We start from the raw sequence: 26,981 nt of genomic DNA, 5'->3' as shown, positions 1-26,981 counted from the left end.
CCAGTTGGAACTGCTTGAAGGGTAGAGTAAGAATTTTTCCTTTCGTGCATTAATTAGGACATATTAAACATGACAATTTTAACTTTTTTCCCCCTTAGGCTTTTATTATTATTTTTTGATTGGGTACCTAATTTTTATTTCCCTGGGAAAAATAGAAAGATTACTTTGTATAAGTTTTTTCAAGAGAACTTTAATATACTTTTTATAATTTGTTTTGATGTTTGAGGAAACTACTGCTTGGGAATTATAAGTAAAAACTGAACTATTTTTATTTTCAATCTAATTCTTTATATCTGTACAGAACATTGGCTCTGATTAAACCAGATGCAATATCAAAAGCTGGAGAAATAATTGAAATGATAAACAAAGCCGGATTTACTATAACCAAACTCAAAATGATGATGCTTTCAAGGTAATTTGTTGATCATTTTCAGTTATATAAAGTCTAGTACTTGTTTTTTTTTTAATCATCTTTTATCTTTCATGTCATTGTTTAAAATAAAAACCTCTCACTGAGTGGCAAAGGATAGAATAGTAGTCTTATTAGAATGAGAAAATAGTAAGACACCAGGTAATTAGATTCATCAATAATGATTGAACTCTAAGCAAGTGGGAATTGTCACATTGTACCTGCCCCATTATTTATTGTCTTCCTTAACCCCATTGGCTTTTATAACACCAATGCCTGATAATTGTAATCTCTTCTTCTTAAACACTATATTAAAATTGTAGAAAAGGAAACGAATGTTTGAGTATTTCTATTTGACAAGGGAGTGTTACTGTTGGGATTTCCAAAAGTGATGCATTTGGAAATGGTTACATTTATCTCCTCCAGTGTATATAATTGGTAAATATGCCTATTTACTACCCTGAAAAGCAGTCCATTGTGTCTGACCAGATAGTTTCTAAGTTATTTAGTGAATGCGGGACTTACCTATAGGTGGGGTTATTAATACAGCATTAAAGCTGCTCCTGGTGGTGTTCTTACGTTACTCCACAGGGGTTTTTTTGTTTATTTTTGGTTAGGTGTCTTTTCACTGCTGTTCCTGAGTATGTATATATTTTATGGGACAGTTGCATTTTTGGCTCTGTGAGAACAAGGATAATGGATAGCAGTAGATATTCAACACAGCTTTGATAAGTCTGATCCCTAGAAGCCTTAACAAAACACCTTCAATTTTACCCCAACAAAGACATATATTTAATGTGAATTTTTCCCATGTAAGGTCTTCTTTTTTTTTTTTTCCTAGAAAGGCAGGAGGCTTATGTTTCAGAGCACAGAATCTAGTGCCAGATTGCATATAAGTGCAACACTTACTAGGTGTGTGACTCTGAATAATTTACTCTCTACTTCATTTTCTTCATCAGCAAAATGGAGATTATAACCATCTGTATCATAAAGTTGCTATGAGGGTTCCGTGAGTTTAATGTATGCCATTAGTTTGAAAAACCCCAGGACATAGTAAGTATATATAAATGGTAGCTATTGTTGTTAGGAGCATTAATAATAGTGATATTATTGTTTAGTGAAACTCAGGTCATGACCCTTTGTAAGTAGTTAAATTTATCTTATTTCTGTATGTATCAAGAATGCTTGCTCTCACAGCAGGTAATGGGACTGAATTCTGGAGAAATGACTTTGAGTAGTTTTAGTGAGATTAAAAGTTGTTTACGTCCTCTGCAGTATATGTCCTCTCCACTGCTAGTGCTTGATAAATTTGGCATCAAACTCCCCAAGATAAAGATGCCCAAGCAAACTGCTTCCTTAAATTTTTTTACAGCACCTCATAGATCTCTGTTAGTTTTACTCTCAAGTCTTGGATTTTGCCCAACTTAAAAGCTAGTAAGTTAGTCTTTTACTCTTTCATGGATGCTAGGCAGAAGATATGGAACATCTGGATTAGAGACAAAAGACTTTATTATGGTACAGCAAGCAGCATGAGCATCATGCTTATACTGGTGCTCTTTGCCTCCATGTCTCGTGGGCATAATATGATATGGATCCAAGTGTATGTTGTATACACAGTTGATTGCATCATAGCTGAGGAGCACTGAACTTGCGTTATCCACTGTTTCATTAGCAAGTGGTACACAAGGCTGCTCTCTGTGCTGAAGAGAGACATGACCTCATCTCTCAGAGTTGCTCCCTGTAAACATAACTGAGAAAAGGCTAGGATGAAGGGCAGTTGGGTCCTTGCATTCTTGGCGTACCCAGTGAGACAGGCTAGGAGTACCAGAGACCTGTGGAGGAGTGTCTCCTAGTGCTTAAATCATTGCTAAACTTGTTTGCTCAAATGTAAGTTCCTCCATCATGACAGTATCTGAAAGACAGCAGCTGTGTTCCATCTGACTTTGTACTTCCTAGTTCTTAGATTAGTGCCTGATTCAAGGTGGGCACTAGCAAATATCTCAGGAAAGCATTAGTGATAAATCTTTGTGGGAGAATGATTTCCTTATAAAAACCCAGCAATACATAACAAAACAATAACAGAACCTCCTTTAAGTGGGGATTCACTTGTTAATATTTCTCTCCATCTCAACTTTTTACGGGAGGAATTAGGTAAGGATGATGGGAAAAATTCATAAACTCTCATCTTGGTTTCAATTTTGGATGTTGAATAGAAATAACAATGGGGTCAGTGACATGTAAGAAGGAAACAATGAAACACTTTTAGTAATTAAGATTTTTCTTTTCATCAATAGTAAAGATTATGGTTTTTTCTTTTTTAGGAGCTCAGTTGTGTTGAAATGTTTAGAATTGGTTGTTTTAGTCGTCTTGCTGCTAACTCTTTTAGAATGCTCCCACATGAGTTTTTCCACACATCCAGTTTTACCTCACTTTAGGCTATAATATATCCATTTCATTTTTGTGAATTCGTCTCCTGACCCTCTGCAGTTGGTAACAGAAAGGACATAAACAGAGATTTGCAGCCAGAGATATGGTTTCAAACCCCCCTGTTCAAGTTATGTAATCATGCTGAACTTCATTATTTTCATATGTAAAATATAGGTATTCATACCTATTTTAATATATTATTGTGAAAAATAAAGTAATTTAATGCTGGCATAATAAGTTCTAGAAAGATGAGTTTTCTTCCCCCTCTCATTTCTTGGGATGAATTTTATTTATCATATTTCATAGTATACTTTCGTAATCTCTTTATAACCAAAGAAAATATCTCAGTATATTTGGTTTGAATAAGAGTATGCCCTGATATATATATATGCCTTATTATGTGAATTCATTTTGTAGTAGGCCCATAAGATCTTAAAACATTGCATACTAAATTATAATGCCCAAAAAGATAATGCTTTGCTAGAGGACACTTTAATTTCTTTGATGTTTTGAAAAGTAGTTGATCTTTTTTTTTGAGAGTTCGTTCTGATTTTTATTACACACCATAGACATGTTCACTAACCAGAGTAGGATGATTCTGTTGATGTTGATAATCTTGTCACATACTGTGAACTCAGTTAAAGCCTTTAAAACTGTCCAGGTTTGAGAGATACCTGACTTGATTAAAATAAAGAATTGTTTAGACTTTTTAGTTAATCAATTTGAAGTCCATTATCTTTTCAGTGGCTCTGTAGATACTCTTTAGTGGGAATATAAATTCATAACGTAAATCCTTATTGCCCTTAATAAATTCTGAATATCTCCATATTGCCCCCTTTTTTGGGTGATGTCAGTTAAAGCATTAGTTTTGAATATATTAATAACCAATAAGAATACATTGATATGCTTAACTTGTCAAGCAGATTTTAAAACATAAGATCTAAGAGAGAAAACTATAACTATTAAATTAAAATTCTAGCCTACCCATTCAAGTTTAAAACCTGAAGAAGAAAGTGACAAATTCTGAATTTGAAGGTGGCTTTGCATTTTTTTATGTAACTTATTTGAACTCTAAAGAACAAATAATTCTTAGGAATGAGATCTTGCCATTTGCAATGACGTGGATAGAACTGGAGGGTGTTATGCTGAGTGAAATAACTCAATCAGTGAGGTCATGTATCATATGACCTCACTGATATGAGGAATTCTTAATCTCAGGAAACAAACGGAGGGTTGCTGGAGTGGGGGGGGGGGGGGGGGGATGGGGTGGCTGGGTGATAGACATTGGGGAGGGTATGTGCTATGGTGAGCGCTGTGAATTGTGCAAGACTGTTTAATCACAGATCTGTACCTCTGAAACAAATAATGCAATATATGTTAAGAAAAAAATATAAAGAAGAAGAAGATAGCAGGAGGGGAAGAATGAAGGGGAGTAAATCGGAGGGGGAGACGAACCATGAGAGACGATGGACTCTGAAAAACAAACTGAGGGTTCTAGAGGGGAGGGGGGTGGGGGGATGGGTTAGCCTGGTGATGGGTATTAAAGAGGGCACGTTCTGCGTGGAGCACTGGGTGTTACGCACAAACAATGAATCATGGAACACTACATCCAAAACTAATGATGTAATGTATGGTGATTAACATAACAATAAAAAATTTAAAGAAAAAAAGAACAAATAATTCTTATTGGTCAAATGTTAAACTTTGTTTCAAGAATGTTAAAGATGGTGGTGCAAAGTAAGATAGTAGATATGAACATGAGCAGAAAAGTAAATATTGCTCTTAAATTCATTGTAATTTTATATCTTAATAGATATCAGGTAGCAAAAAATTTGAAAAGTGGGAGGAGTTGAGCAGAATATTTGGTGAAAAGTCATTAATCAGTTTACATACAGATCAAAAGAGGATTTCATCTTTATTTTATTAATGAAAGCTAAAATATTTTAGTAAAATAATTTTTTAAATATAATTCTTAACTGTTGTCATTTTGCTTATTTGACAGGAAAGATGCAATGGATTTTCATATAGACCATCAGTCAAGGCCCTTTTTAAAGTAGGTGCTGAATTTGGGGCAAGTGGTTTACAATGGAGGATATCCCCAAAACTAAAGAATTGTAGTTTTACAATTCAGAAATTTGTGACATGGAAAGCATCTGTCAAAAGGATCATAGCAACATCTTGCAACTGTAGAGAACTATTTTATAAGAATTGTTTTTTTCTGTCCTTTTATTAGATTAGATTTTTATCATTAAAAATCTTAAACTTTAATCAGGAGCAAATAGGATGATTTGCTTAAATTAGAAAAGGTATAGCTTTCTTTTTAGATTTCAGTAGATTAAAAGAGTGATAATTATATTTTATGGTGAGTATTTTTTAAAAGGTTTTTAAGATTTTTAAAGGTTTTTAAGATTTTTACTTGAGTAATCTCTACACCCAACATGGGACTCAAACTCTTAGCTCTTCTGACTGAGCCAGCCAGGCACCCCTGGGTTGAGTGTTTTTGTTGTGCTCTTGGCATTCTTGTATACATAAAACAATGTTCACAGAACCCTTATTAACTAATACTTTTGTTCCTTGAAATAGTATTGTTAGTATATCTATAACATACTAGTGGCAAAGGGAAATGAGCTGCTGCTTTTCATGGCTTGGGCTACTGTGACTCAGTGCTGGATTTTTAATTAAGAACCTGTGTGTATGCTTTAATAACTTGAGATAAGAATATTCCAGAGTAGCTTTTATAGTAATTAGAGGATATTTTTTCAAGGCCTGTTAATTTCTGTTTTTTCTTTATCACTAGATCAACTCATTGTTTATTGACTGAAAGTTTACTGTCATCCTTTGAATTCTAATCTACACAAAAATAAATTCTAACTGTAAACATAAGACCACTCTCATCATTTTCTATATTATGAAATTTTATTTGAATGCAGTGGTAAACCACATTAAAATAAAAAGGAAGATCCTTCTGTACCTTTCAGAGCAATGGGAGAAGCAATAATCAATTGGTCAATAATATGCATTTTAAATCAATGAAGTAGTCTTAAATTCAATGAAACACTAATTTTTTTTTTTTTTTTTTTGCCAACAGTAAATGATTTGACAACACTAGTGTTTTGTAGTGACTCAGGCTACCACAAGACACTCAATTTATGAAAATTTTATTTTGCCCATGCAGAATTCACTATATCCAATAGTTCTGAGATCATAATACTCATATGTGTGTTGAAATACTCCAATTGTAATATATTCTTATTAACAGAGATACGTAGGTTGACAGAAAAATGAAGCAAATCAAGCTTTTACTTGTTCTGTAGTGAACTGATCCAGTTTATTACAAGTGGTCCTACTATCGCCATGGAAATTTTAAGAGATGATGCCATATGTGAGTGGAAAAGATTGCTTGGACCTGCAAACTCCGGGATGGCTCGTTCGGATGCTCCTGGAAGCCTGAGAGCCCTCTTTGGAACCGATGGCATAAGAAATGCAGCTCATGGCCCCGATTCTTTTGCTTCTGCTGCCAGAGTAAGGTGTTTTAAGAATATTTTAATTCTGTTTTTGTTTTGTTAAATGTTTTGTGTCAGAGTAAAGCATTTCTGTCACTGCTGACTTGGGACAGTTTCTACAGCTGATCTAAGAGTAGAGAAAACCTTGACCCTTTGCCTAGGATTAAACAGTGGTTCGGTAATATGTCTCTTTTGTGAACTGGTAACCCTGTCATGGCCAAGATAAGTTTTCTCCAGTTAAAATACTCATCATCCCGGTTTACGTTCCAAAGCCACTTAAATTATTCAGTCTCATCAATGTTTGAATTACTGACTTCATGTGAGACCAGTTGATGGATAGTAAATATTCATAAAGAAGCATCATTTCATATATTTTGTTTTTGGCTCAGATCTAATGCCATCTTCAAGTTTAACATCCTTTTCTTTTTCCCATTTGGAGCTAGTGTTTAAGAAAAAGTTTTTATGCCTCCTACCATTACTTCTTGTTTTAAATCCATATAAATAAGGTATTATACTGAGTTATGGTGATGTTGATTTGATGAAGTTGCAAGTTTATTCTTAGCATCAAAACACGTTTCTCAGCTAACATAAGGTGGCTTTTAGTCTGGTCATGCTTTCATTAAAATAATATTAGGCAGTTTTTTAATAATTGAATTTTTCTTTTTCTGACAGCTCCATCAATAGATCCTTTCAGTTCTCCCTTCAAATTAGACCTCGAATCTGATTGTTGTGGGCTAGGTCACTGTTCTATTTTGTTTGGACTACTGCAAAAGCCTCCTAATTCTCCTTTCCTCTTCCTTCTCCTCTTACACTCAATTTATAAAAATTTTACCTTGCTCATGTAACATTAACTAGGCCAAGAGTGATCTTTTAAAAACAAATCAGATTAACAATTCAATTATTAAAGACTCTTCAGTGACTTTTTATCCCTTTTTAAAAGAATCACAAGTCTTTATTGTAGCCTCCAGAGCTCTAACCTGATCTGATTCCCTTCTGTCTCTTCGACTTTATCTCCAACCAGTCTCTCCCTTATTCACTGTGTCCCAGGTATACTGACCATCTTGCTATTCTTTGAATAGTGTATTTCTGCTTGGCTCATTCAATTAACAGGAAAGAAGACAGTGTAGTTGGATGGGAGTGAGGGAAGGAGGGGCTGATGAGGTCACAGAAATAATCAGGAGAGATATCACATGGTCTTGTAGCCTGGGAGCCCTTGAAGGGTTTTAAGTGGAGGACTGACATGTTTGACTTGGCATTTAAAAGGGCCACACTGGTTTCTGCTTTGAGAATAGACTATAGAGGACAAGAGTAGCAACAGGGAGCCCAGTTAAGAGGCTGTTACAATAATCCAGGGAGATGTTGGCTTAGACCAGGGTGGTAGCAGTAAGAGTATATAGATACATTTTAAAATACGTTTAAATGGTTGAAGGTCAGATGAACAAGAGTTCCTTCCAGATTCAATGTAGAATATGAGGAAAAGAGATAGCAAGGATTACTCCAAAGTTCTTGGCCTGAAGGACTGAAAGGCTCCAATTTACCTAACCTGAAATAAGGAAAGCTATGGCTAGGGTCAGTATGGATGGAAACTCAGGAGTTACATTTTGGACATTGCAAACTTAACATGGATGTTAGTTATCAAAGTAGAGAGACATTAAGCAAAAAATTAAGTTATGTGAGTCTGGAGTTGGGGAGGGAGGTTTGGACTAATGACATAAATATGAGGTCACTGACACCTAGATGGCATTAAAGCCACGAGAGACTGGTTGAGATTAGCTTGGAGAACGTACAGATAGAGAAGAAAAGAGAACAAAGATGGAGCCTTTCTGTCCTAGTAGAACGTTGGGGAGGAGGATGCAGCAAAGGAGGTAGAGCAGGAGCCATCATTGAAGTGGAAGGAAAAAACTCAGACATAATTATGTTCTGGAGACCAAGTGGGGAAAGTATTCTAAAGGGAGAGAATGATCAGTGGGGTCAAATGAGGCAGATCTATCAAGAAAGAGGGGGACTGAGAATTGACTATTGGATTTTGCAGTGCAGAGTCATTGGTGAAGTTGGTAAGAGATGGAGGAGTGGAGGCAAAGTCCTACTGGAATGGATTTAAAAGAAAATTTGAGACTGAATATAGAAACCTTTTTGAGGAGTTTTGATGCAAGTTGAAGAAAGAAATGAGGTAGTAGATGTGAGGAAAAGCAGGGTCTTTTTTTTTTTTTTTAAGATGAGAAGAATTACAGATGTGACAAATTGAGGATATAGGAAAAGAGGAAGACTTCCTGGCACAATGTAATTGATTAGGGTGAGCAGGAGTGGAAATTAGAGCCCAGGTTGACTGCACACTGGTGCAGGGGTAGTCATCTGGTGCAACAAATGGAAAGGCAGAGTATGTGGGTACAGATGCTTATTCTGATTGCCTCACTTTTCTTAATAAGAAGACAGTAGGAAGCAAGGTCAAAAACAGCTAAAAGTGAGGATGGGGGAGAAGGTGTTTATTGTTTGAAGAGAGAAATATGATTTGCAAATATTTTCTCACAGTGTGTTATTTGCATTTTTATTCTAACAGTGTCCTTGGGTGAGTAGAAGTTTTTAGTTTTGAAGTCCAGTTTCTCAATTCATTCTTTCATTGCGGTGTCTCATCTAAGAAACTATATGTAACTAATGAATCATTGAACACTACATCAAAAATTAATGATGTACTATACAGTGGCTAACTGAACATAATTAAAAAAAATTGTCACCTCATCCAAGGTCACAAAATTTTCCCGTTTGTTTTCTTCCAGAAATTTTAGTTTTTGTTTTTATATTTAGCTCCATGATCCATTTTTTTTAAAGATTTATTTATTTGAGAGAGCAAGAATGAGAGAGAGAGAGTACATGAGAGGGGAGAGGGCCAGAGGGAGAAGCAGGCTCCTCGCTGAGCAGGGAGCCCGATGTGGACTCGATCCTGGGACTCCAGGATCATGACCTGAGCCGAAGGCAGTCACTTAACCAACTGAGCCACCCAGGTACCCCATGATCCATTTTGAGTTAATTTTTATATATGGTATAGCATATGACCCAAATTTATTGTTTTGCATATAGACATCTGATTGTTCCAGCACCATTAGTTAAAATCACATTTTTTTCTCCACTTAATTGCCTTTGCACATTTGTCATATTCGTTGACTATATATCTGTGAATATTTCTGGATTCTTTCTGCTTTATTGATCTATTTGTCTTTCTTTATGCTGATTTCACACCTATTAAGAAAAGAAACATCGCCATTAGAAATGGGCAAAAATTTGAACAGGCACTAATCAAAGATGATACATGAATGGTATATAAGCACACATTATGGAAGTACTAATTAAAACCTCAATGAGATACCACTACACACCTTTTAGAATGGCTAAGGTTTAAACGACTGACCATTTCAAGTGGCAAGTGTGAGGAGAAACTAGAACTGTCATACGCTGCTGATGAGAATTTAAAAGGGTACAATCACTTTGGAGAACAGTTTGGCAGTTAACTAAAATGTTAAACATATATCTACCCTATGATCCAACTATTCCTGTCCTAAGTATTTTCCCAGGAGAAATGAAAGCAAATATTAATATGAAGACTTGTACATGAGGGTTTTGTTCATAACAGCCTTATTTGTGATATCCAAAAACTAGAGATAACCCAAATGTCCCAAGAGATGAGTGGCTAAACAAATCATGATATTACCACATGGAATAATATTTGGCAATAAAAAGGAATGAAATATTGATATACACTACAGTGGATGAATCTCAAAATAATCTTGCTAAGTGAAAGCTAGACAAAAGAGTACATACTATATAACTATATTTGAGTAAAATTGTTAAAAATTAAACTAATTCATAACGGTGGAAAACAGATCATTGGTTATAGGGCCAACTTATTAATGGTAAGGGAGGTAATGGTAATGGTTAATGGGGGGAGGCAGGGAGAGGAAGAAGAAAGGGATTATCCAAAGGAAGGAGGGGTGACTGATATGTTTATTATCTTGATTGTGGTGATATTTTCATGGGAATAAACAAATGTCAAAACTTATCAAATTGTATCCTTTAAATATATTCAGTTTAAAGTATGTTACCTGGACCTCAACAAAACTTAAAAACCAGTAACAACAACTCTGTTCAACTATTATCAATTTCTTCGTTCTGTGTGAGGTATGCTTCCTTGATGCTTGCTTCATGCCTACTGCATACCTCTGTTACTTACCATATTTTAAAAGCATTTGTGTTTATGTTTACCCTCCTAGTAGACTATGAATTCTTTGAGGATTTCCAATTTATTGTCATACCTCCAGGATGTAGGTCACTGGTGTTCACAGAAGTTTTGAAATTCAAAACAACAACAAGCCTTATGTTTTTTTTTTAAATTTTTTATTGTTATGTTAATCACCATACATTACATCATTAGTTTTTGATGTAGGGTTCCATAATTCATTGTTTGTGCATAACACCCAGTGCTCCACGCAGAATGTGCCCTCTTTAATACCCATCACCAGGCTAACCCATCTCCGCCCTTCCTCCCCTCTAGAACCCTCAGTTTGTTTTTCAGAGTCCATTGTCTCTCATGGTTTGTCTCCCCCTCCGACTTACTCCCCTTCATTCTTCCCCTCCTGCTATCTTCTTTTTCTTTTTTCTTAACATATGTTGCATTATTTGTTTCAGAAGTACAGATCTGCGACTCAACAGTCTTGCACAATTCACAGCGCTCACCATAGCACATACCCTCCCCAATGTCTATCACCCAGCCACCCCATACCTCCCACCCCCCACCACTCCAGCAACACTCAGTAACAAACCTTATGTTTATTGGGTGCTCACTATGTGACTGGCACTGTTCCAGACACTTTAGTATCTCATTTAATTCTCACAATCTCCTATGCATTTGCTTATATCATCCCAATTTACCAGGAACTGAGACTCCGTGAATTTAAGCACCTTGGCCTCATGAGGACTTAAGCCCAGGCACCTCTGGCTCCACAGCCCCGTGCTTAACCACCAGCCTCCACTGTGTATGCTGAAAGTGGCGGCCTACCTTGTTTTAAACATTACAGTATTTTATTTTATTTTATTTTAAAGATTTGATTTATTTTTTAGAGAGAGATAGTGAGAGAGAGCACAGAGGGGAGCAAGGAGGGGAAGAAGCAGACTCCCCACTGAGCAGGGAGCCTGTGTGGGGCTCAATCCCAGGAACTCCAGGATCATGACCTAAGTTGAAGGCAGACACTTACCTGACTGAGCGACCCAGGTGCTCCCATTACAGTCTTTTAGAATACAGAAGTAATGGAAACACTTCTGGAGAATTTGGAAATTGAGAAAAGAACGTTTGGCGTTAGTAATCCTGCCTGTGATGTTTACAGTTTGTTTATGGTATATTTCTTCCAGCTCATTCCCTTGATCATTTATATAATTTATGAACTAAACACCATGTACATGATTTAAATTTTTTCTATTAATTGTATTTTATTATGTTAGTCACCATATATTACATCATTAGTGTTTTTATTTTATTTTATTATGTTAATCACCATACATTACATCATTAGTGGTTGATGTAGTGTTCCATGATTCATTGTTTGCATATAACACCCAGTGCTTCATGCAATACGTGCCCTCCTTAATACCCATCACTGGGCTTATCCATCCCCCCACCACCCTCCCTTCTAAAACCGTCAGTTGTTTCTCAGAGGCCATAGTCTCTCATGGTTTGTCTCCACCTCCAACCCCCCCCCCCATTTTTCCCTTCCTACTAAATTTTTTTTTAACATGTAATGTATTATTTGTTTCAGAGGTAAGGTCTGTGATTCATCAGTCTTACACAATTCACAGCACTCATCATAGCACATACCCTCCCCAATGTCCATCACCCAGCCCCCCCATCCCTCCCACCCCCCTACCACTCCAGCAACCCTCAGTTTGTTTCCTGAGATTAAGAATCTCTTATGGTTTGTCTCCCTCTCTGGTTTCATCTTGTTTCATTTTTCCCTCCCTTCCCCTATGATCTTCTGTCTTGTTTCTCCAATTCCTCATAACAGTGAGATCATATGATACTTGTCTTTCACTGATTGACTTATTTTGCTTAGCATAATACCCTCTAGTTCCATACATGTCATTGCAAATGGCAAGACTTTGGGTTTTATTGATGGCTGCATAATATTCCAGGGTGTGTGTGTGTGTGTGTGTGTGTGTGTGTGTGTGTGTGTACGTACGTACTGCATCTTCTTTATCCATTCATCTGTTGATGGACATCTTGACTCTTTCCACAGTTTGGCTATTGTGGACATTGCTGCTATAAACATCAAGGTGCACGTACTCCTTTGGATCCCCACATTTGTATCTTTGGGATAAATACCCAGTAGTGCAATTGCTGGATCGTATGGTAGTTCTATTTGCAACTTTTTGAGGAACCTCCATACCGTTTTCCAGAGTGGTTGCACCAGCTTGCATTCCCACCAACAGTGTAGGAGGGTTCCCCTTTCTCTGATTCCCACCAACATCTGTCGTTTCCTGACTTGTTAATTTTAGCCATTCTGACTGGTGTGAGGTGGTATCTCATGGAGGTTTTGATTTGGATTTCCCTGGTGCCGAGCGATGTTGAGCACTTTTTCATGTGTCTGTTGGCCATTTGGATGTCTTCTTTGGAAAAATGTCTGTTCACATCTTCTGCCCATTTCTTGATTGGATTATTTGTTCTTTGGGTGTTGAGTTTCATAAGTTCTAGATTTTGGATACTAGCCCTTTATCTGATATGTCATTTGCAAATATCTTCTCCCATTCTGTCGGTTGTCTTTTGGTTTTGTGGACTGTTTCTTTTGCTGTGCAGAAGCTTTTTATCTTGATGAAGTCCCACTAGTTCATATTTGCCCTTGCTTCCCTTCCCTTTGGCGATGTGTCTAGGAAGATGTTGCTGCAGCTGAGGTCGAAGAGGTTGCTGCCTGTGTTCTCCTTTTGGATTTTGAGGGACTCCTGTCTCATATTTAGGTCTTTCAACCACTGGAGTCTATTTTTGTGTGTGGTGTAAGGAAATGGTCCAGTTTCATTCTTCTGCATGTGGCTGTCCAATTTTCCAACAGTATTTGTTGAAGAGGCTGTCTTTTTTCCACTGGACATACTTTCCTGCTTTGTCAAAGATTAGTTGACCATAGAGTTGAGGGTCCATTTCTGCGCTCTCTGTTCTGTTCCATTCTTCTATGTGTCAGTTTTTGTGCCAGTACCATACTGTCTTGATGATGACAGCTTTATAATAGAGCTGGAAGTCCGGAATTGTGATGCTGCCAGCTTTGCTTTTCTTTTTCAGCATTCCTCTGGCTATTCGGGGTCTCTTCTGGTTCCATACAAATTTTAGGATTATTTGTTCCATTTCTTTGAAAAAAGTAGATGGCATTTTGATGGGGATTGCCTTGAATGTGTAGATTGCCCTAGGTAGCATGGACATCTTCACAATATTTGTTCTTCCAATCCATGAGCATGGAACGTTTTTCCATTTCTTTGTGTCTTCCTCAATTTCTTTCATGAGTATTATATAGTTTTCTGAGTACAGATCCTTTGCCTCTTTGGTTAGATTTATTCCTAGGTATCTTGTAGTTTTGGGTGTAATTGTAAATGGGATCGACTCTTAATTTCCCTCTCTTCTGTCTTGTTGGTGTATAGGAATGCCACTGATTTCTGTGCATTGATTTTATATCCTGCTACTTTACTGAATTCCTGTATGAGTTCTAGCAATTTTGGGGTGGAGTCTTTTGGGTTTTCTACATAAAGTATCATATCATCTGCAAACAGTGAGAGTTTGACTTCTTCTTTGCCGATTTGGATGCCTTTGATTTCTTTTTGTTGTCTGATTGCTGTGCCTAGGACTTCTAATACTATGTTGAATAGCAGTAGTGAGAGTGGACATCCCTGCCGCGTTCCTGACCTTAGGGGGAAAGCTCACAGGTTTTCCCCATTGAGAATGATATTTGCATTAGGTTTTTCATAGATGACTTTTACGATATTGAGGTATATACCCTCTATACCTATACTCTGAAGAGTTTTGATCAAGAAAAGATGCTGTACTTTGTGAAATGCTTTTTCTGCATCTATTGAGAGGATCATATGATTCTTGTTCTTTCGTTTATCAATGTACTGTATCACGTTGATTGATTTGCAGATGTTGAACCAACCTTGCAGCCCAGGGATAAATCCCACTTGGTTGTGGTGAATAATCCTTTTAATGCACTGGTGGGTCCTATTGGCTAGTATTTTGGTGAGTTTTGCATCCATGTTCATCAAGGGTATTGGTCTGTAATTCTCCTTTTTGATGGCGTCTTTGGTTTGGGGATAAAGGTAAGTGTGGCCTCATAAAATGAGTTTGGAAGTTTTTCTTCCATTTCTATTTTTTGGAACAGTTTCAGAAGAAAAGGTATTAATTCTTCTTTAAATGTTTGGTAGAATTCCCTGGGAAGCCATCTGGCCCTGGCCTTTTGTTTGTTGGGAGATTTTTGATGACTGCTTCAATTTCCTTAGTGGTTATAGGTCTGTTCAGGTTTTCTGTTTCTTCCTGGTTCAGTTTTGGTAGTTGATACATCCCTAGGAATGCATCCATTTCTTCCAGGTTCTCCAATTTGTTGGCATAGAGTTGCTCATAATATGTTCTTATAATTGTTTGTATTTCTTTGATGTTGGTTGTGATCTCTCCTCTTTCATTCATGATTTTGTTGATTTGGGTCATTTATCTTTTCTTTTTGATAAGTCACGCCAGGGGTTTATCAATCTTGTTAATTCTTTCAGAGAACTAGCTCCTCGTTTCGTTGATCTGTTCTACTGGTTTCTATTTCATTGATTTCTGCTCTGATCTTTATGATTTCTCTTCTCCTGCTGGGTTTAGGCTTTATTTGCTGTTCTCTCTCCAGCTCCATTAGGTGTACCGTTAGGTTGTGTATTTGAGACCTTTCTTGTTTCTTGAGAAAGCCTTGTATCGCTATATACTTTCCTCTTAGGACTGCCTTTGCTGCATCCCAAAGATTTTGAATAATTGTGTTTTCATTTTCGTTCGTTTGCCTAAATTTTTTAATTGTTCTTTAATTTCCTGGTTGACCCATTCATTCTTTACTAGGATGCTCTTTAATATCCATGTATTTGAGTCCTTTCCGACTTTCCTCTTGTGATATAGTTGTAGTTTCAAAGCATTGTGGTCTGAAAATATGCAGGGAATGATCCCAATCTTTTGGTACCGGTTGAGACCTGATTTGTGGCCTAGGATATGATCTCTTCTGGAGAATGTTCGATGGGCAGTAGAGAAGAATGTGTATTCCGTTGCTTTGGGATGGAATGTTCTGAATATGTCTGTGAAGTCCATTTGGTCCAGTGTTTCATTTAAAGTCTTTATTTCCTTGTTGATCTTTTGCTTAGATGATCTGTCCATTTCAGTGAGGGGGTTGTTAAAGTCCCCCACTATTATTGTATTGTTGTCAATGTGTTTCTTTGCTTTTGTTATTAATTGCCTTATATAATTATAATTAGGGGCATAGATATTTACAATTGTTAGACCTTCTTGTTGGATAGATCCTTTAAGTAGAATATAGTGTCCTCCTCATCTCTTATTATAGTCTTTGGTTTAAAATCTAATTTGTCTGATATAAGGATTGTCCCCCCAGCTTTCTTTTGGTGTCCATTAGCATGGTAAATGGTTTTCCACTCCCTCACTTTCAATCTGGGTGTGTCTTTGGGTCTAAAATGAGTCTCTTGCAGACAGCTTATTGATGGGTCTTGTTTTTTTTTTTTTTCCCCAATCTGATAACCTGTGTTTTGATTGGGGCATTGAGCCCATTTACATTCAGGGTAACTAGTGAAAGATATGAATTTAGGGCCATTGTATTGCCTGTAAGGTGACTATTACTGTATATTGTCTGTGTTCCTTTCTGGTCTATGTTGCTTTTAGGCTCTCTTTTTGCTTAGAGGACCTCTTTCAATATTTTTTGTAGGGCTGTTTCGTGTTTGCAAGTTCCTTTAGTTTTTGTTTGTCCTGGAAGCTTTTTATCTCTCCTTCTATTTTCAATGACAGCCTAGCTTGATATAGTATTCTTGGCTGCATATTTTTCTCGTTTAATGCTCTGAATATATCATGCTAGTCCTTTCTGGCCTGCCAGGTCTCTGTGGATAGGTCTGTTGCCAGTCTAATATTTCTACCATTGTAGGTTACATATCTCTTCTCCCGAGCTGCTTTCAGGATTTTTTCTTTGTCTCCGAGACTCGTAAGTTTTACTATTATATGTAGATATCCTACAAAAATAGGTGTTGACCTATTTTTATTGATTTTGAGAGGGGTTCTCTGTGTCTCCTGGATTTTGATGCCTGTTTGCTTCCCCACATTAGGGAAGTTCTCTGCTATAATTTGCTCCAATATACCTTCTGCCCCTCTCTCTCTTTCTTCTTCTTCTGGGATCCCAATTATTCTAATGTTGTTTCATCTTATTGTATCTCTTATCTCTCGATTTCTGCCCTCGTGATCCAGTACTTGTTTATCTCTCTTTTTCTCGGCTTCTTATTTTCCATCATTTGGTGTTTATCACTGATTCTGTCTTCTGCCTCATTTATCCTGGCAGTTAGAGCCTCCATTTTTCATTGCACCTCATTAATAGCCTTTTTGATTTCAACTTGGTTAGATGTTAGTTCTTTTATTTCTCCAGAAAGGGTTTCTCTAATAACTTCCATGCTTTTTTCAAGCCCAGCTAGTATCTTTAAAGTCATGATTCTGAACTCTAGGTCCGACATCATACTAATGTCCGTATTGAGTAGCTCCCTGGCTGTCAGTACTACCTCTTTTTCTTTTTTTTGAGGTGATTTTTTCCGTTTTGTCATTTTGTCCAGAGGAGGATAGATGAATGAGAGAACAAAATGCTAACAGCGTAACAACGTCCCCAGCAAATATACTCTAAACAAATCAGAAAAGACCTGAAACTGGGGGAAAAGAAAGGGAAAGAAAGAAAAAAGAAAAAGAAAAGAAAATGAGAAAGAAAAAAAACAAAAAGAGAATGAAACAAAAAAACATAATATGATCAAATGTCATCAGTCTGGTGCATAGATCAGTGCCACACACTAGATTTTGGGTGTAATTTGTCTGTTAGATGAAAGTGCCTCCCAAAATTTTAAAGAAAGAAAAACTTATATATGTACAAAAATAATGGTTGATACAAAGAAGGGATGGACTATGAATGTAAAGATGAAAAGTATAAAAAATTTTATAAAAGGAATTGATAAGTTAGGAAGTTGTTTGAAAAAGGAAAGAAGAGTATTTAAAAAAAAAAGCTAAAGAAAAAGAAAGGGAGAAAATGTGATCAGGCAGGAGACTAGAACAAAGCCATACACTAGAGATTTAGGGTATATTTTGATCTGTTAGAAAAAACTGTATCTCAATATTTTAAAGAGAGAACAACTTATATATATATGCCAAAAATAAGGGTAACTACTATGAAGGGATAGAATATGACTCTAAAAATGAAAAATAAAAATGTTTTTTAAAAAAGGGATTGATAAGATGTTGGTTGAAAAAGGGAAAAAGAAAAATTAAAAAAAAAAAAGACAAAATTAACTTTGAAAGACTAAAGAATCATGGTAAAAAAATTCATGGATTCTATGTGCAGTATTCTCCCAGCTCTGGAGTTCTGCCCTTCTCATTGCTTGGTAAACTTGGTCTTGACTGGCTGTTCTTGCTGATCTTCTGGGGAGGGGCCTGTTGCCATGGTTTCCAAATGTCTTTGCCGGAGGTGGAATTGCCCCACCCTTGCTGGGTCCGGCCTAAGTAATCTGCTCATGTTTGGTCTCGGGAGCTTTTGTTCCCTGCAAGCTTTCCCTACAGCTTTGGAGAATGAGAATGAAAATGGTGGCCTCCCAATCTGCCTGGAGGAGCTGAGAACTCCAGGCCCCACTCCTCAGTGCGCCCCCAGAGAAAAGGCAGTCAATCACTCCCGTCTCCCCCATCTCCGGCTGCACTATGTGCTCACCTAGCCTGTGACCGAGTGTTTCTATCTCTGGTACCCAGCTTGGTGTGGAGTCTCTAGACCCAGCAGATCCCTGCAGTGTGCTACCGCGCTGCTCCTCCCCGGGGAGGAAGGGGAGTCTTCCTGGATCTGCCTCTTGTTGGGTCCCTGCTGGAGGAGCTGTGGCCCAACTGTGCCACGGATCATGGTTTATGGCAACCCTGAGCTGAGAGCCCGCGCCCCGGCTCCGTCTCTGCAGCGGCTTCCCTTCTCTGATACTTGGGAGCTCTGCCACAATCAGGCACCCCTGGTCTTTCTGTGACCCCGAGGGTCCTGAGACCACACTGTCCCAGAGAGGGTTCCACCCCCTGCTTAGCCACTGGAACGATGTCCCTCAGCGGAGCAGACTTTTATAGGTTCCGATTTTGTGCTCTGCTGCTCTATTACTTGCCAGAGGCGGCTGATGGAGGCCCCCTCCCCCACCATCTGATTCACTTCTCTGTGCATCCTACCTTCCAGAAAGTGGTCGCTTTACTATTCAGAGTTGTTGCTGTTCTTTTCTTCGATCTCCTGTTGAGTTCGTAGGTGTTCAGAATGGTTTCATCCCTATCCAGCAGAATTCCTGAGACCAGACGAAATCCAGGTCTTTTACTCCTCCGCCATCTTGCTACGCGCCCCCCCATCTTCCTGTTTTTAAATTCAAGGAAGAATGAGTATTTGAGCCGTTTGTTTAGGTGCTAAAGGACTTACAAAGCTATGCAGGTTAGTTACTTGCTTCAAATTTGAAATTTGTGAAGGGCAGTTACCCATATAATCACAGTTTTATAAAAGTATAGGGTACTGATTTGTGGCATCACAAAAGGCCTCCCAAAGGAGGTGACATTTGAAGTTGGTAGAATTCTTTGGACCTTGGGCAGAGGGTTTTATAGGGAATAGTAGAAATAACAGTATTAAAAGCTTAGAGTCAGGAAAGCTTCTGTCTAAATGATTAAAAGAATTAATTAGTGTGTGTTTGGGCTGTTCAAGTTGCTGAGTTGTCATCTAAGTGAACATTGTGCAAAGCAATTTACATAGCCTGAGTCTGGTTATAAAATAAAGTTTTTATGATTTAATTGTATGCTAGAACTATAGTAAGTTCATTAGGTTGTTTTTTTTTTTTTTCAGTAAGATTTTATTTTTTAGTAATCTCTACACCCAACATGGGACTCAAACCTACAACCCCAAGATTAAGAGTTGCATGCTGTACCGACTGAACCAGCCAGGTGCCCGCCAGTTCATTAGTTTTGACTGGTTAAAAGTAATTTTGTGTTCTGATTCTTAAATACTAACTGTTTCTATAAAGAATTCCCTAGTTTTTAATTTTACATATTTTAATAAAAAGTTTAAAATTGGGCTTGTGTCTCTGAACTAATGCTTTGGGGAAAATAAGAACTTTGTTTTCATTACTGCCAGTATTCAAAATATGTTAAGATGTTATTAGTTTTAATCCTGGGGCAGAATGTACATATTCTCATTACTTTAATTAATACTTTTTTATATGATCTTTTGAGTATGAGACTTAAAACAGGGTTCAGTTAGTCTTTGTTAAAATCATTTTTGGAATTCTTGAAGCAAAGAATTTATATTATGAAACTTTAAAGTAATTGCTTAGTTTTTCCCCTCTCACATAAATATTCTAGAAGTTCAAGATAAGAGATTACATAGGCTGAAGTTATTTCTCTCTGTCTTTAGGAAATGGAGTTATTTTTTCCTTCAAGTGGAGTTTGTGGACCAGCAAACACTGCTAAATTTACGAATTGTACCTGTTGCATTATTAAGCCCCATGCCATCAGTGAAGGTAAGTGCTATCTTGAATACAATATATCCAAATATATTTTGTTAATAGGAGCTTATTTTGTTAGTTTATTTTCTTGATATATATGCAGAAATTAAAATAAAATTTTAATATTTTAATTTTTTCTTTAAAAACATGAATAAAGGTGACGAGGGAAAAATCTGTCTCCATCTATAAATATCTTTGTATCTACATTCTTTTTTTTAAAATATTTTATCTATTTATTTATTTGAGAGAGAGAATGAGATAGAGAGAGTACATGGCGGGGAGGGTCAGAGGGTGAAGCAGACTCCCTGCTCAGCAGGGACTCGATCCCGGGACTCCAGGATCATGACCTGAACTGAAGGCAGTTTCTTAACCAACTGAGCCACCCAGGCACCCTTGTATTTACATTCTTAAAAAAGTTTTCCTTGAGTTGCTGATCATGGTCATGCTTATCCTGTTTCAGGTCTTGATTCCTTGACTTTTAATCTGCCTCCTCTCCTCCCAATGACATAACCAATTCACTTAATTCACTGAAATAATTCTCCTAATGTACAATTTAAAACAGTGTCTACCACATCTGTGGTATGCCCTTTCTGAGAAAGCTGGAGAAACTTCCTTTAGTTTTTAGTATCTGAAACAAAATTCTTTGAATATATAAATATATATATAGGTACACATACATATGTACACATGTACGCACATGCATAGATAGGTAGATTGTATAGATGGCTGTATACTGAGAGTTTGCAAGCTTTTTTATCTTTATTTGTCTTCTATTTATTTCAGTCTGTTGTATGTAGTTTTGTCAACTATTCCAAATCCTTCTGGAAATGAGATGGATATAATTTAAAAGATTATCTTTAAAGAAACTAGAATATTCTAAATAATAAACATAATTGAGAGGGTTTTTTAGTTTTATTTTTTCTAAATATCAAAGTAATTCAGGTATACAGTAGAAAATTTGGAAAAAAAAAACAGTAAAAGTTACCTGTTTTCCCATTATCTTGATATAGTCATTGTTAATATTTTTATATTTCCTACAAATCCTTTTCTTCTGAATGTGTGTATGTGTGTGTATGTGTGTACACTGACATGTAATTGTTAAGACGGTTGAGATGTGTGTCCATAGCTATTGTTTTAATTTAATTTTAGGGAGCATTTTTGGATGCTCTTAATTCTTCATGAGTATTTCAATGGTTGTACCCTATGCAGTCATATAGATGTAGTATAATATTGGGATACTTAGGTTGTTTCCAGGTTTTTGATGTTAAAAATATAGCTTTGAAGAATATTTTTATACATTAATATTTGACAGTATCTCTAATCATTTCATCAGGCAAGGTTCCTAGAAATAGAATTATTGGTTGAAAGGATCTGAACCTTAAAGATCTTGTTGCATAATGAATACTTCTTTAATTATTGAGGAAGTGCTTTAATATCTGTAGATCCTTAGGACCACAGTTATAGGGAACTAACATGCATCATGGGTAACGAACATTTACAGAGACCTTAACACCTTGTGCTGAGTTGTAAACTGAGTACCTTATACATTATCTCCTTTAATATTCACAGCAATTATGCCAAGTAGGTGGATATATCATTCTTTTCCAGATAAGTGAGCTGAGGCTATCTGAGAATAAGTTATTTCTGCCAATTTAGAGTAGGGAGTCCAAGATGCAGACCTGATCTCTTGTAACCTCCATGTTCTTTCCTCGACATGTTTGGCTCCGTAGAAGATGTTTACAATAACATGTTTAGCAACACTTACACAGGCAGTAATAATAATATTTGAAAGGGCTGGTGTTGATAAGCTATGGAAAACAAAATTGGGATTACCTCGGGATGAATACACACAATATATACCCACATACATACACACACACACACACACACACACACACACACACACACACATACACATACATAATATACACACTTTTTTCCCCTTTTTATTGTTATGTTAATCACCATATATTACATCATTAGTTTTTGATGTAGTGTTCCATGATTCATTGTTTGTGCATAACACCCAGTGCTCCATGCAGAACGTGCCCCCTTGAATACCCATCACCAGGCTAACCCATCCCCCCACCCTCCTCCCCTCTAGAACCCTCAGTTTGTTTTTCAGAGTCCATCGTCTCTCATGGTTCGTCTCCCCCTCTGACTTACTCCCCCTCATTCTTCCCCTCCTGCTATTTTCTTTTGTCTTAACATATGTTGCATTATTTGTTTCAGAAGTACAGATCTGCGACTCAACAGTCTTGCACAATTCACAGCGCTCACCGTAGCACATACCCTCCCCAATGTCTATGACCCAGCCACCCCATACCTCCCACCCCCCACCACTCCAGCAACACTCAGTTTGTTTCCCGAGATTAAGTATTCCTTATATCAGTGAGGTCATATGATACATGTCTTTCTCTGATTGACTTATTTCACTCAGCATAACACCCTCCAGTTCCATCCACGTCGTTGCAAATGGCAAGATTTCATTCCTTTTGATGGCTGCATAATATTCCATTGTGTATATATACCACCTCTTCTTTATCCATTCATCTGTCGATGGACATCTTGGCTCTTCCCACAGTTTGGCTATTGTGGACATTGCTGCTATAAACATTGGGGCGCACGTACCACTTCGGGTCCCTATATTTGTATCTTTGGGGTAAATACCCAGTAGTGCAATTGCTGGATCGTATGGTAGCTCTATTTTCAACTGTTTGAGGAACCTCCATACTGTTTTCCAGAGTGGCTGCACCAGCTTGCATTCCCACCAACAGTGTAGGAGGGTTCCCCTTTCTCCGCATCCCTGTCAACATCTGTCGTTCCCTGACTTGTTAATTTTAGCCATTCTGACTGGTGTGAGGTGGTATCTCATTGAGGTTTTGATTTGGATTTCCCTGGTGCCGAGTGATGTTGAGCACTTTTTCATGTGTCTGTTGGCCATTTGGATGTCCTCTTTGGAAAAATGTCTGTTCATGTCTTCTGCCCATTTCTTGATTGGATTATTTGTTCTTTGGGTGTTGAGTTTCATTAGTTCTTTATAGATTTTGGATACTAGCCCTTTATCTGATATGTCATTTGCAAATATTTTCTCCCATTCTCTCGGTTGTCTTTTGGTTTTGTGGACTGTTTCTTTTGCTGTGCAGAAGCTTTTTATCTTGATGAAGTCCCAATAGTTCATATTTGCCCTTGCTTCCCTTGCCTTTGGCGATGTTTCTAGGAAGAACTTGCTGCGGCTGAGGTCGAAGAGGTTGCTGCCTGTGTTCTCCTTTAGGATTTTGATGGACTCCTGTCTCACATTTAGGTCTTTCAACCATTTGGAGTCCATTTTTGAATACACACATGTTTTAATGTGATGAGACAAATTCTTGTTTAAGGGTCTCAACTTCATTAAAAAGCTTATCTTTGGTATCTTAATACATTTCAATTGTTTTTTTTTCCTCTCTTTTCTCAATTGGGTTTTTAACTGATTTAATTTTTTCAGCAAAATGTGATGTTTGGAGAGACAGGAATAAAATAGAATTATAGTAAATACTAATTAATACTTTAATAATTGCATAGATAAATATAACTGAAATCTAATAACATTGATTAAATGAAAAGGTGATGTCAAAATGACTAATTTTATATTTATACAGGTTTAAATAATTTTTAGTCAGCTATTCTTTGAAGATTAGCTATTTTTCATGTGTCTATATTTGATACATAACATTAGAAACATGAGTTGATTAAAGAAAATTTTTGTAAAATCTAATCAGATGGCAAAATACTTTAAATTTTGGCATTTCAAGGCTTTTTTTTTCTAAATCTCAATTTTAGGGATCCTTTTAGGCACTTTTTAAATGTGCAAATAATCCAATTCAGTTTCAAGTTTAAATTTTGGCTGCAAGGAAATATAGTTTGAAACCTTGTGTTGAATTTATTGTTAGATTTATGCAGGCCCTTTCATTGCTGGTTTATGTTTATCATTTCTATAATGATCTCACTTCCTGGTATATTTAACTTCACCTATGGTCTAGCATAGGCATAAGGGGAGAAGAGACTTTTTTTTAAAAAAGGTGTTGTTGATAAGAGAGCAGTTGAAATCAAATTGGTTCATTTCCTTTTGTGGACTATCAACTCCCCCAAAGAAGGCCAGAATAGCTTTAATCAACAAAACTGTTGCTCATTACAAGGAGAGCACATCTTGACAGTCTTGGTCAACTTTACCAGGGAGAGATAATGGGCAGATATTGTAGAGTTTTGGGTGTGACCTTGAGAGATTTAAGGTGGGTCTTCCAGTGCAGTGATCGAAACTGCGTAAGTTCCTGATATAATAGTTTAGGATTAGCTGAAACAGTGAGACAAGGATCTTAACCAAGCCTTGTAAGTACACAGTTATTGGATAAGTGAGTTGTTTGTCCAATTGAGGGAATATTGAGAAAAGGGGACTGTTTGAGTAGTCTATTGTTGGGGTAAATGGACTTTTGGGAGGTTCCTGAAGCAAACAATGAAGTTATTTACTGATTTACAGCCTTATCTTTGGGTAAGAATTTCTTGGCACAAATAATAAAGTCATGTGGATGTAGGCAGCCTCAGTTCTTAGTCCTATAGTTAAGCTATGTGGATGTGGAAGTTTACTTCTCCTAAGAGAGCTAGAAAAGAGAGACCTTAGTTTGCAGAATAGATGGTGGGAAAAAATAATGAGGTGCACTTGGGGCATTTACAAGTCTTTTTACGTTTGTAGATTGAAGTACATTTTGTCATTTGGGGACTCAGATTTTAAAAGGGAAGAAAAACAAGGTGAATGTTCTTGTGTTCTTTTTTCTTTTAATTTTTAAATTAAATACTATGTATTTATTTATATAGTATTTATATTAAATATTATGCAATGTATTTGTTTTGGTGTCCTCAGTATTACTTTCATGTAGTTTAATTCCATCAATGAAATGAATTGTTTTTACTCTGAAATCAGGCTTTGTAGGCTTGAATTTTGGCTCTGCTATTTAACTAGCTGTGGGATATTGGATAAATTACTTAACCTCTTTGTACCTTGTTTCCTTATCTGTAAAATAAGAATAATATAGTATACCTTCTTTAATGGGTAACTGTAAGGATTAAATGCATTGAATGTAATGCTTAAATGACTAAGCGATTAAATGATTAAATATAAGGATTAATGTGCTAAACACAGTGTCCAATTTTAAAGTGCTATATGTGTTAGACAGTATTACTATTATGATTACTACTCTATTACTACTACCACCACACTACTGCTAATATCATTACCTTTTAATTTTTAAGTAAAGTTAATGACTCCTTAGTAACAAAGCAATAGATTAAAATGCTAACAAATTTCAACTTCTACATCCATCGTCAGTAGGAAAAAAGAAAATCCCTATCATTGTTTAAGGAACAAAGTACTTTAAATTTTCCTCAGTTAAATTCTGGATCTAGTTTAAATCCATGAAATAGGATTATTGTTTACATCTAGTTGGTTTAGCAGCTATCAGCTGATCCATTCTGATGGTCCATCATGGTCAGCACTGGGCAGGAGGTGGGAGGAGCCACTTGTAGTGCTCCCCAAATTTAGCCTTTTGAAATATTAGAGTCCTGAAGTTTTGTTGGAAAGTGTTCTTTCTTATAACAGATTTATGCATTAAGCGGTTTTACTGCATTGTTTATAACATTGTCCTTCCTGAAATTTAGTTTCTTTCTCAGTAAAATGAGTCAGGATGGTTTATAAGTTTCCTCTCAGCCTTTCAACCCAGTATTCTGTATCCTCATGTTGTGTTTAGGCTGGAAAATTAATGCTATTTTCATGGAGGCTATTTCAAAGCAATTTAGATTTTGTTTTCAAAAAGGCATATACAGACAGGGTTGTGGTCTGTTTGTACTTAATTAATTAGGAATCAAATTTGTGAGAATATTAACCAGTTTGTAAATTTACCCCAGAACTGGCTCTGATATGCTAATTGAAACAGGACGAATAATGGCAAGATCATATTTATCAAGTTTTTCACTTTTCAAATTGGGTTATTCTTACTCAGAGCCTCTTTCAGAGTTTTAATTTCTACCCTGAATGGTAGTTTTGATGCTAGGTTGGCCCAGAACCCTGTAAGACACATTCCACTGATGGCAGCCCCCTGAGTTTGGGCTGATTGAATTGGTTAAGTTCTCAGCTTTTTTGTATTAGATTTCCTTCAAGTAATTCAGCTTCTGGGACATTGTGAAAGAGACATGAAATTTTTTGGTGCAAAGAGGTTGGATGTAAACATCATAAATCTAACTCTGTTTCAATGAAAATTCTTGGAGTGGGCCCAGTTTTGCTTAGAATGTCACAGTTTTGGAGTTTTGTGAATATTTATGTTCTATCTGAAAGAGGAAACAAAACAGTTTGAATTTACAACAGAGGCACCAAGTACATTGAACGACATGTAAGACCTTGCCTTTGAATGCATTGAGTATAGCATACAGTTATGAGCAGTGAAAATACCTACTGAATTTGTAAGTTATGAGAACTTTAAATGAAATTAGTGATTTAGAAGGAGTTTCAAGATTTTTGCTTGTTTAATGGTCCTGAAGAAGCAGGTATGTATTAAGGCTATTGGAAAATTTTTATTTAGGAACAGTGAAATTTTGTCTGCTAATATGTTTCAGCATCTAAAAACCTTTAAAGTAAAATATGAGTCCCTAGGATTCTCAGTTGTGATGACTTGACTAAGGGCAGAGGGGAAGAATCAAATCTTGTTAGATATTTAGGCTTTCTCTTAACTATAGAACAACAAAACTCAGTTTTAATACTAATATCAGTTTATATTTATGGAGTGCTAAGTACTTTACGTGAATTATTTTATTCTCAAAACTATAGCATA

General features: G+C 36.6%; 1 protein-coding gene across 4 annotated transcripts in view; it reads left to right on the top strand.

Moving 5' to 3' along the window:
• The window catches only part of NME7 (NME/NM23 family member 7), a 311,708-nt gene that overhangs the window by 62,465 nt on the left and 222,262 nt on the right, over positions 1-26,981 (top strand). For 3 of the 4 annotated variants that reach the window (XM_073899976.1, XM_073899977.1, XM_025877599.2), the window contains exons 4-7: positions 302-412; positions 4,839-4,889; positions 6,151-6,358; positions 20,037-20,142. In XM_073899976.1, coding sequence (XP_073756077.1) covers positions 302-412; positions 4,839-4,889; positions 6,151-6,358; positions 20,037-20,142 — 476 coding nt within the window. The remainder of the gene's footprint in view (positions 1-301; positions 413-4,838; positions 4,890-6,150; positions 6,359-20,036; positions 20,143-26,981) is intronic. The other variant, XM_073899978.1, reaches the window with a different exon arrangement.

Source organism: Callorhinus ursinus, unplaced genomic scaffold (genome assembly GCF_003265705.2).
Source record: "Callorhinus ursinus isolate GAN/ISIS: 27379988/994484 unplaced genomic scaffold, GSC_fseal_2.0 scaffold13, whole genome shotgun sequence".
Classification (NCBI taxonomy): Eukaryota; Metazoa; Chordata; class Mammalia; order Carnivora; family Otariidae; genus Callorhinus; species Callorhinus ursinus.
The sequence above is the reverse complement of the archived record's forward strand: the minus strand, read 5'-3'. Positions and strand labels throughout refer to the sequence as shown.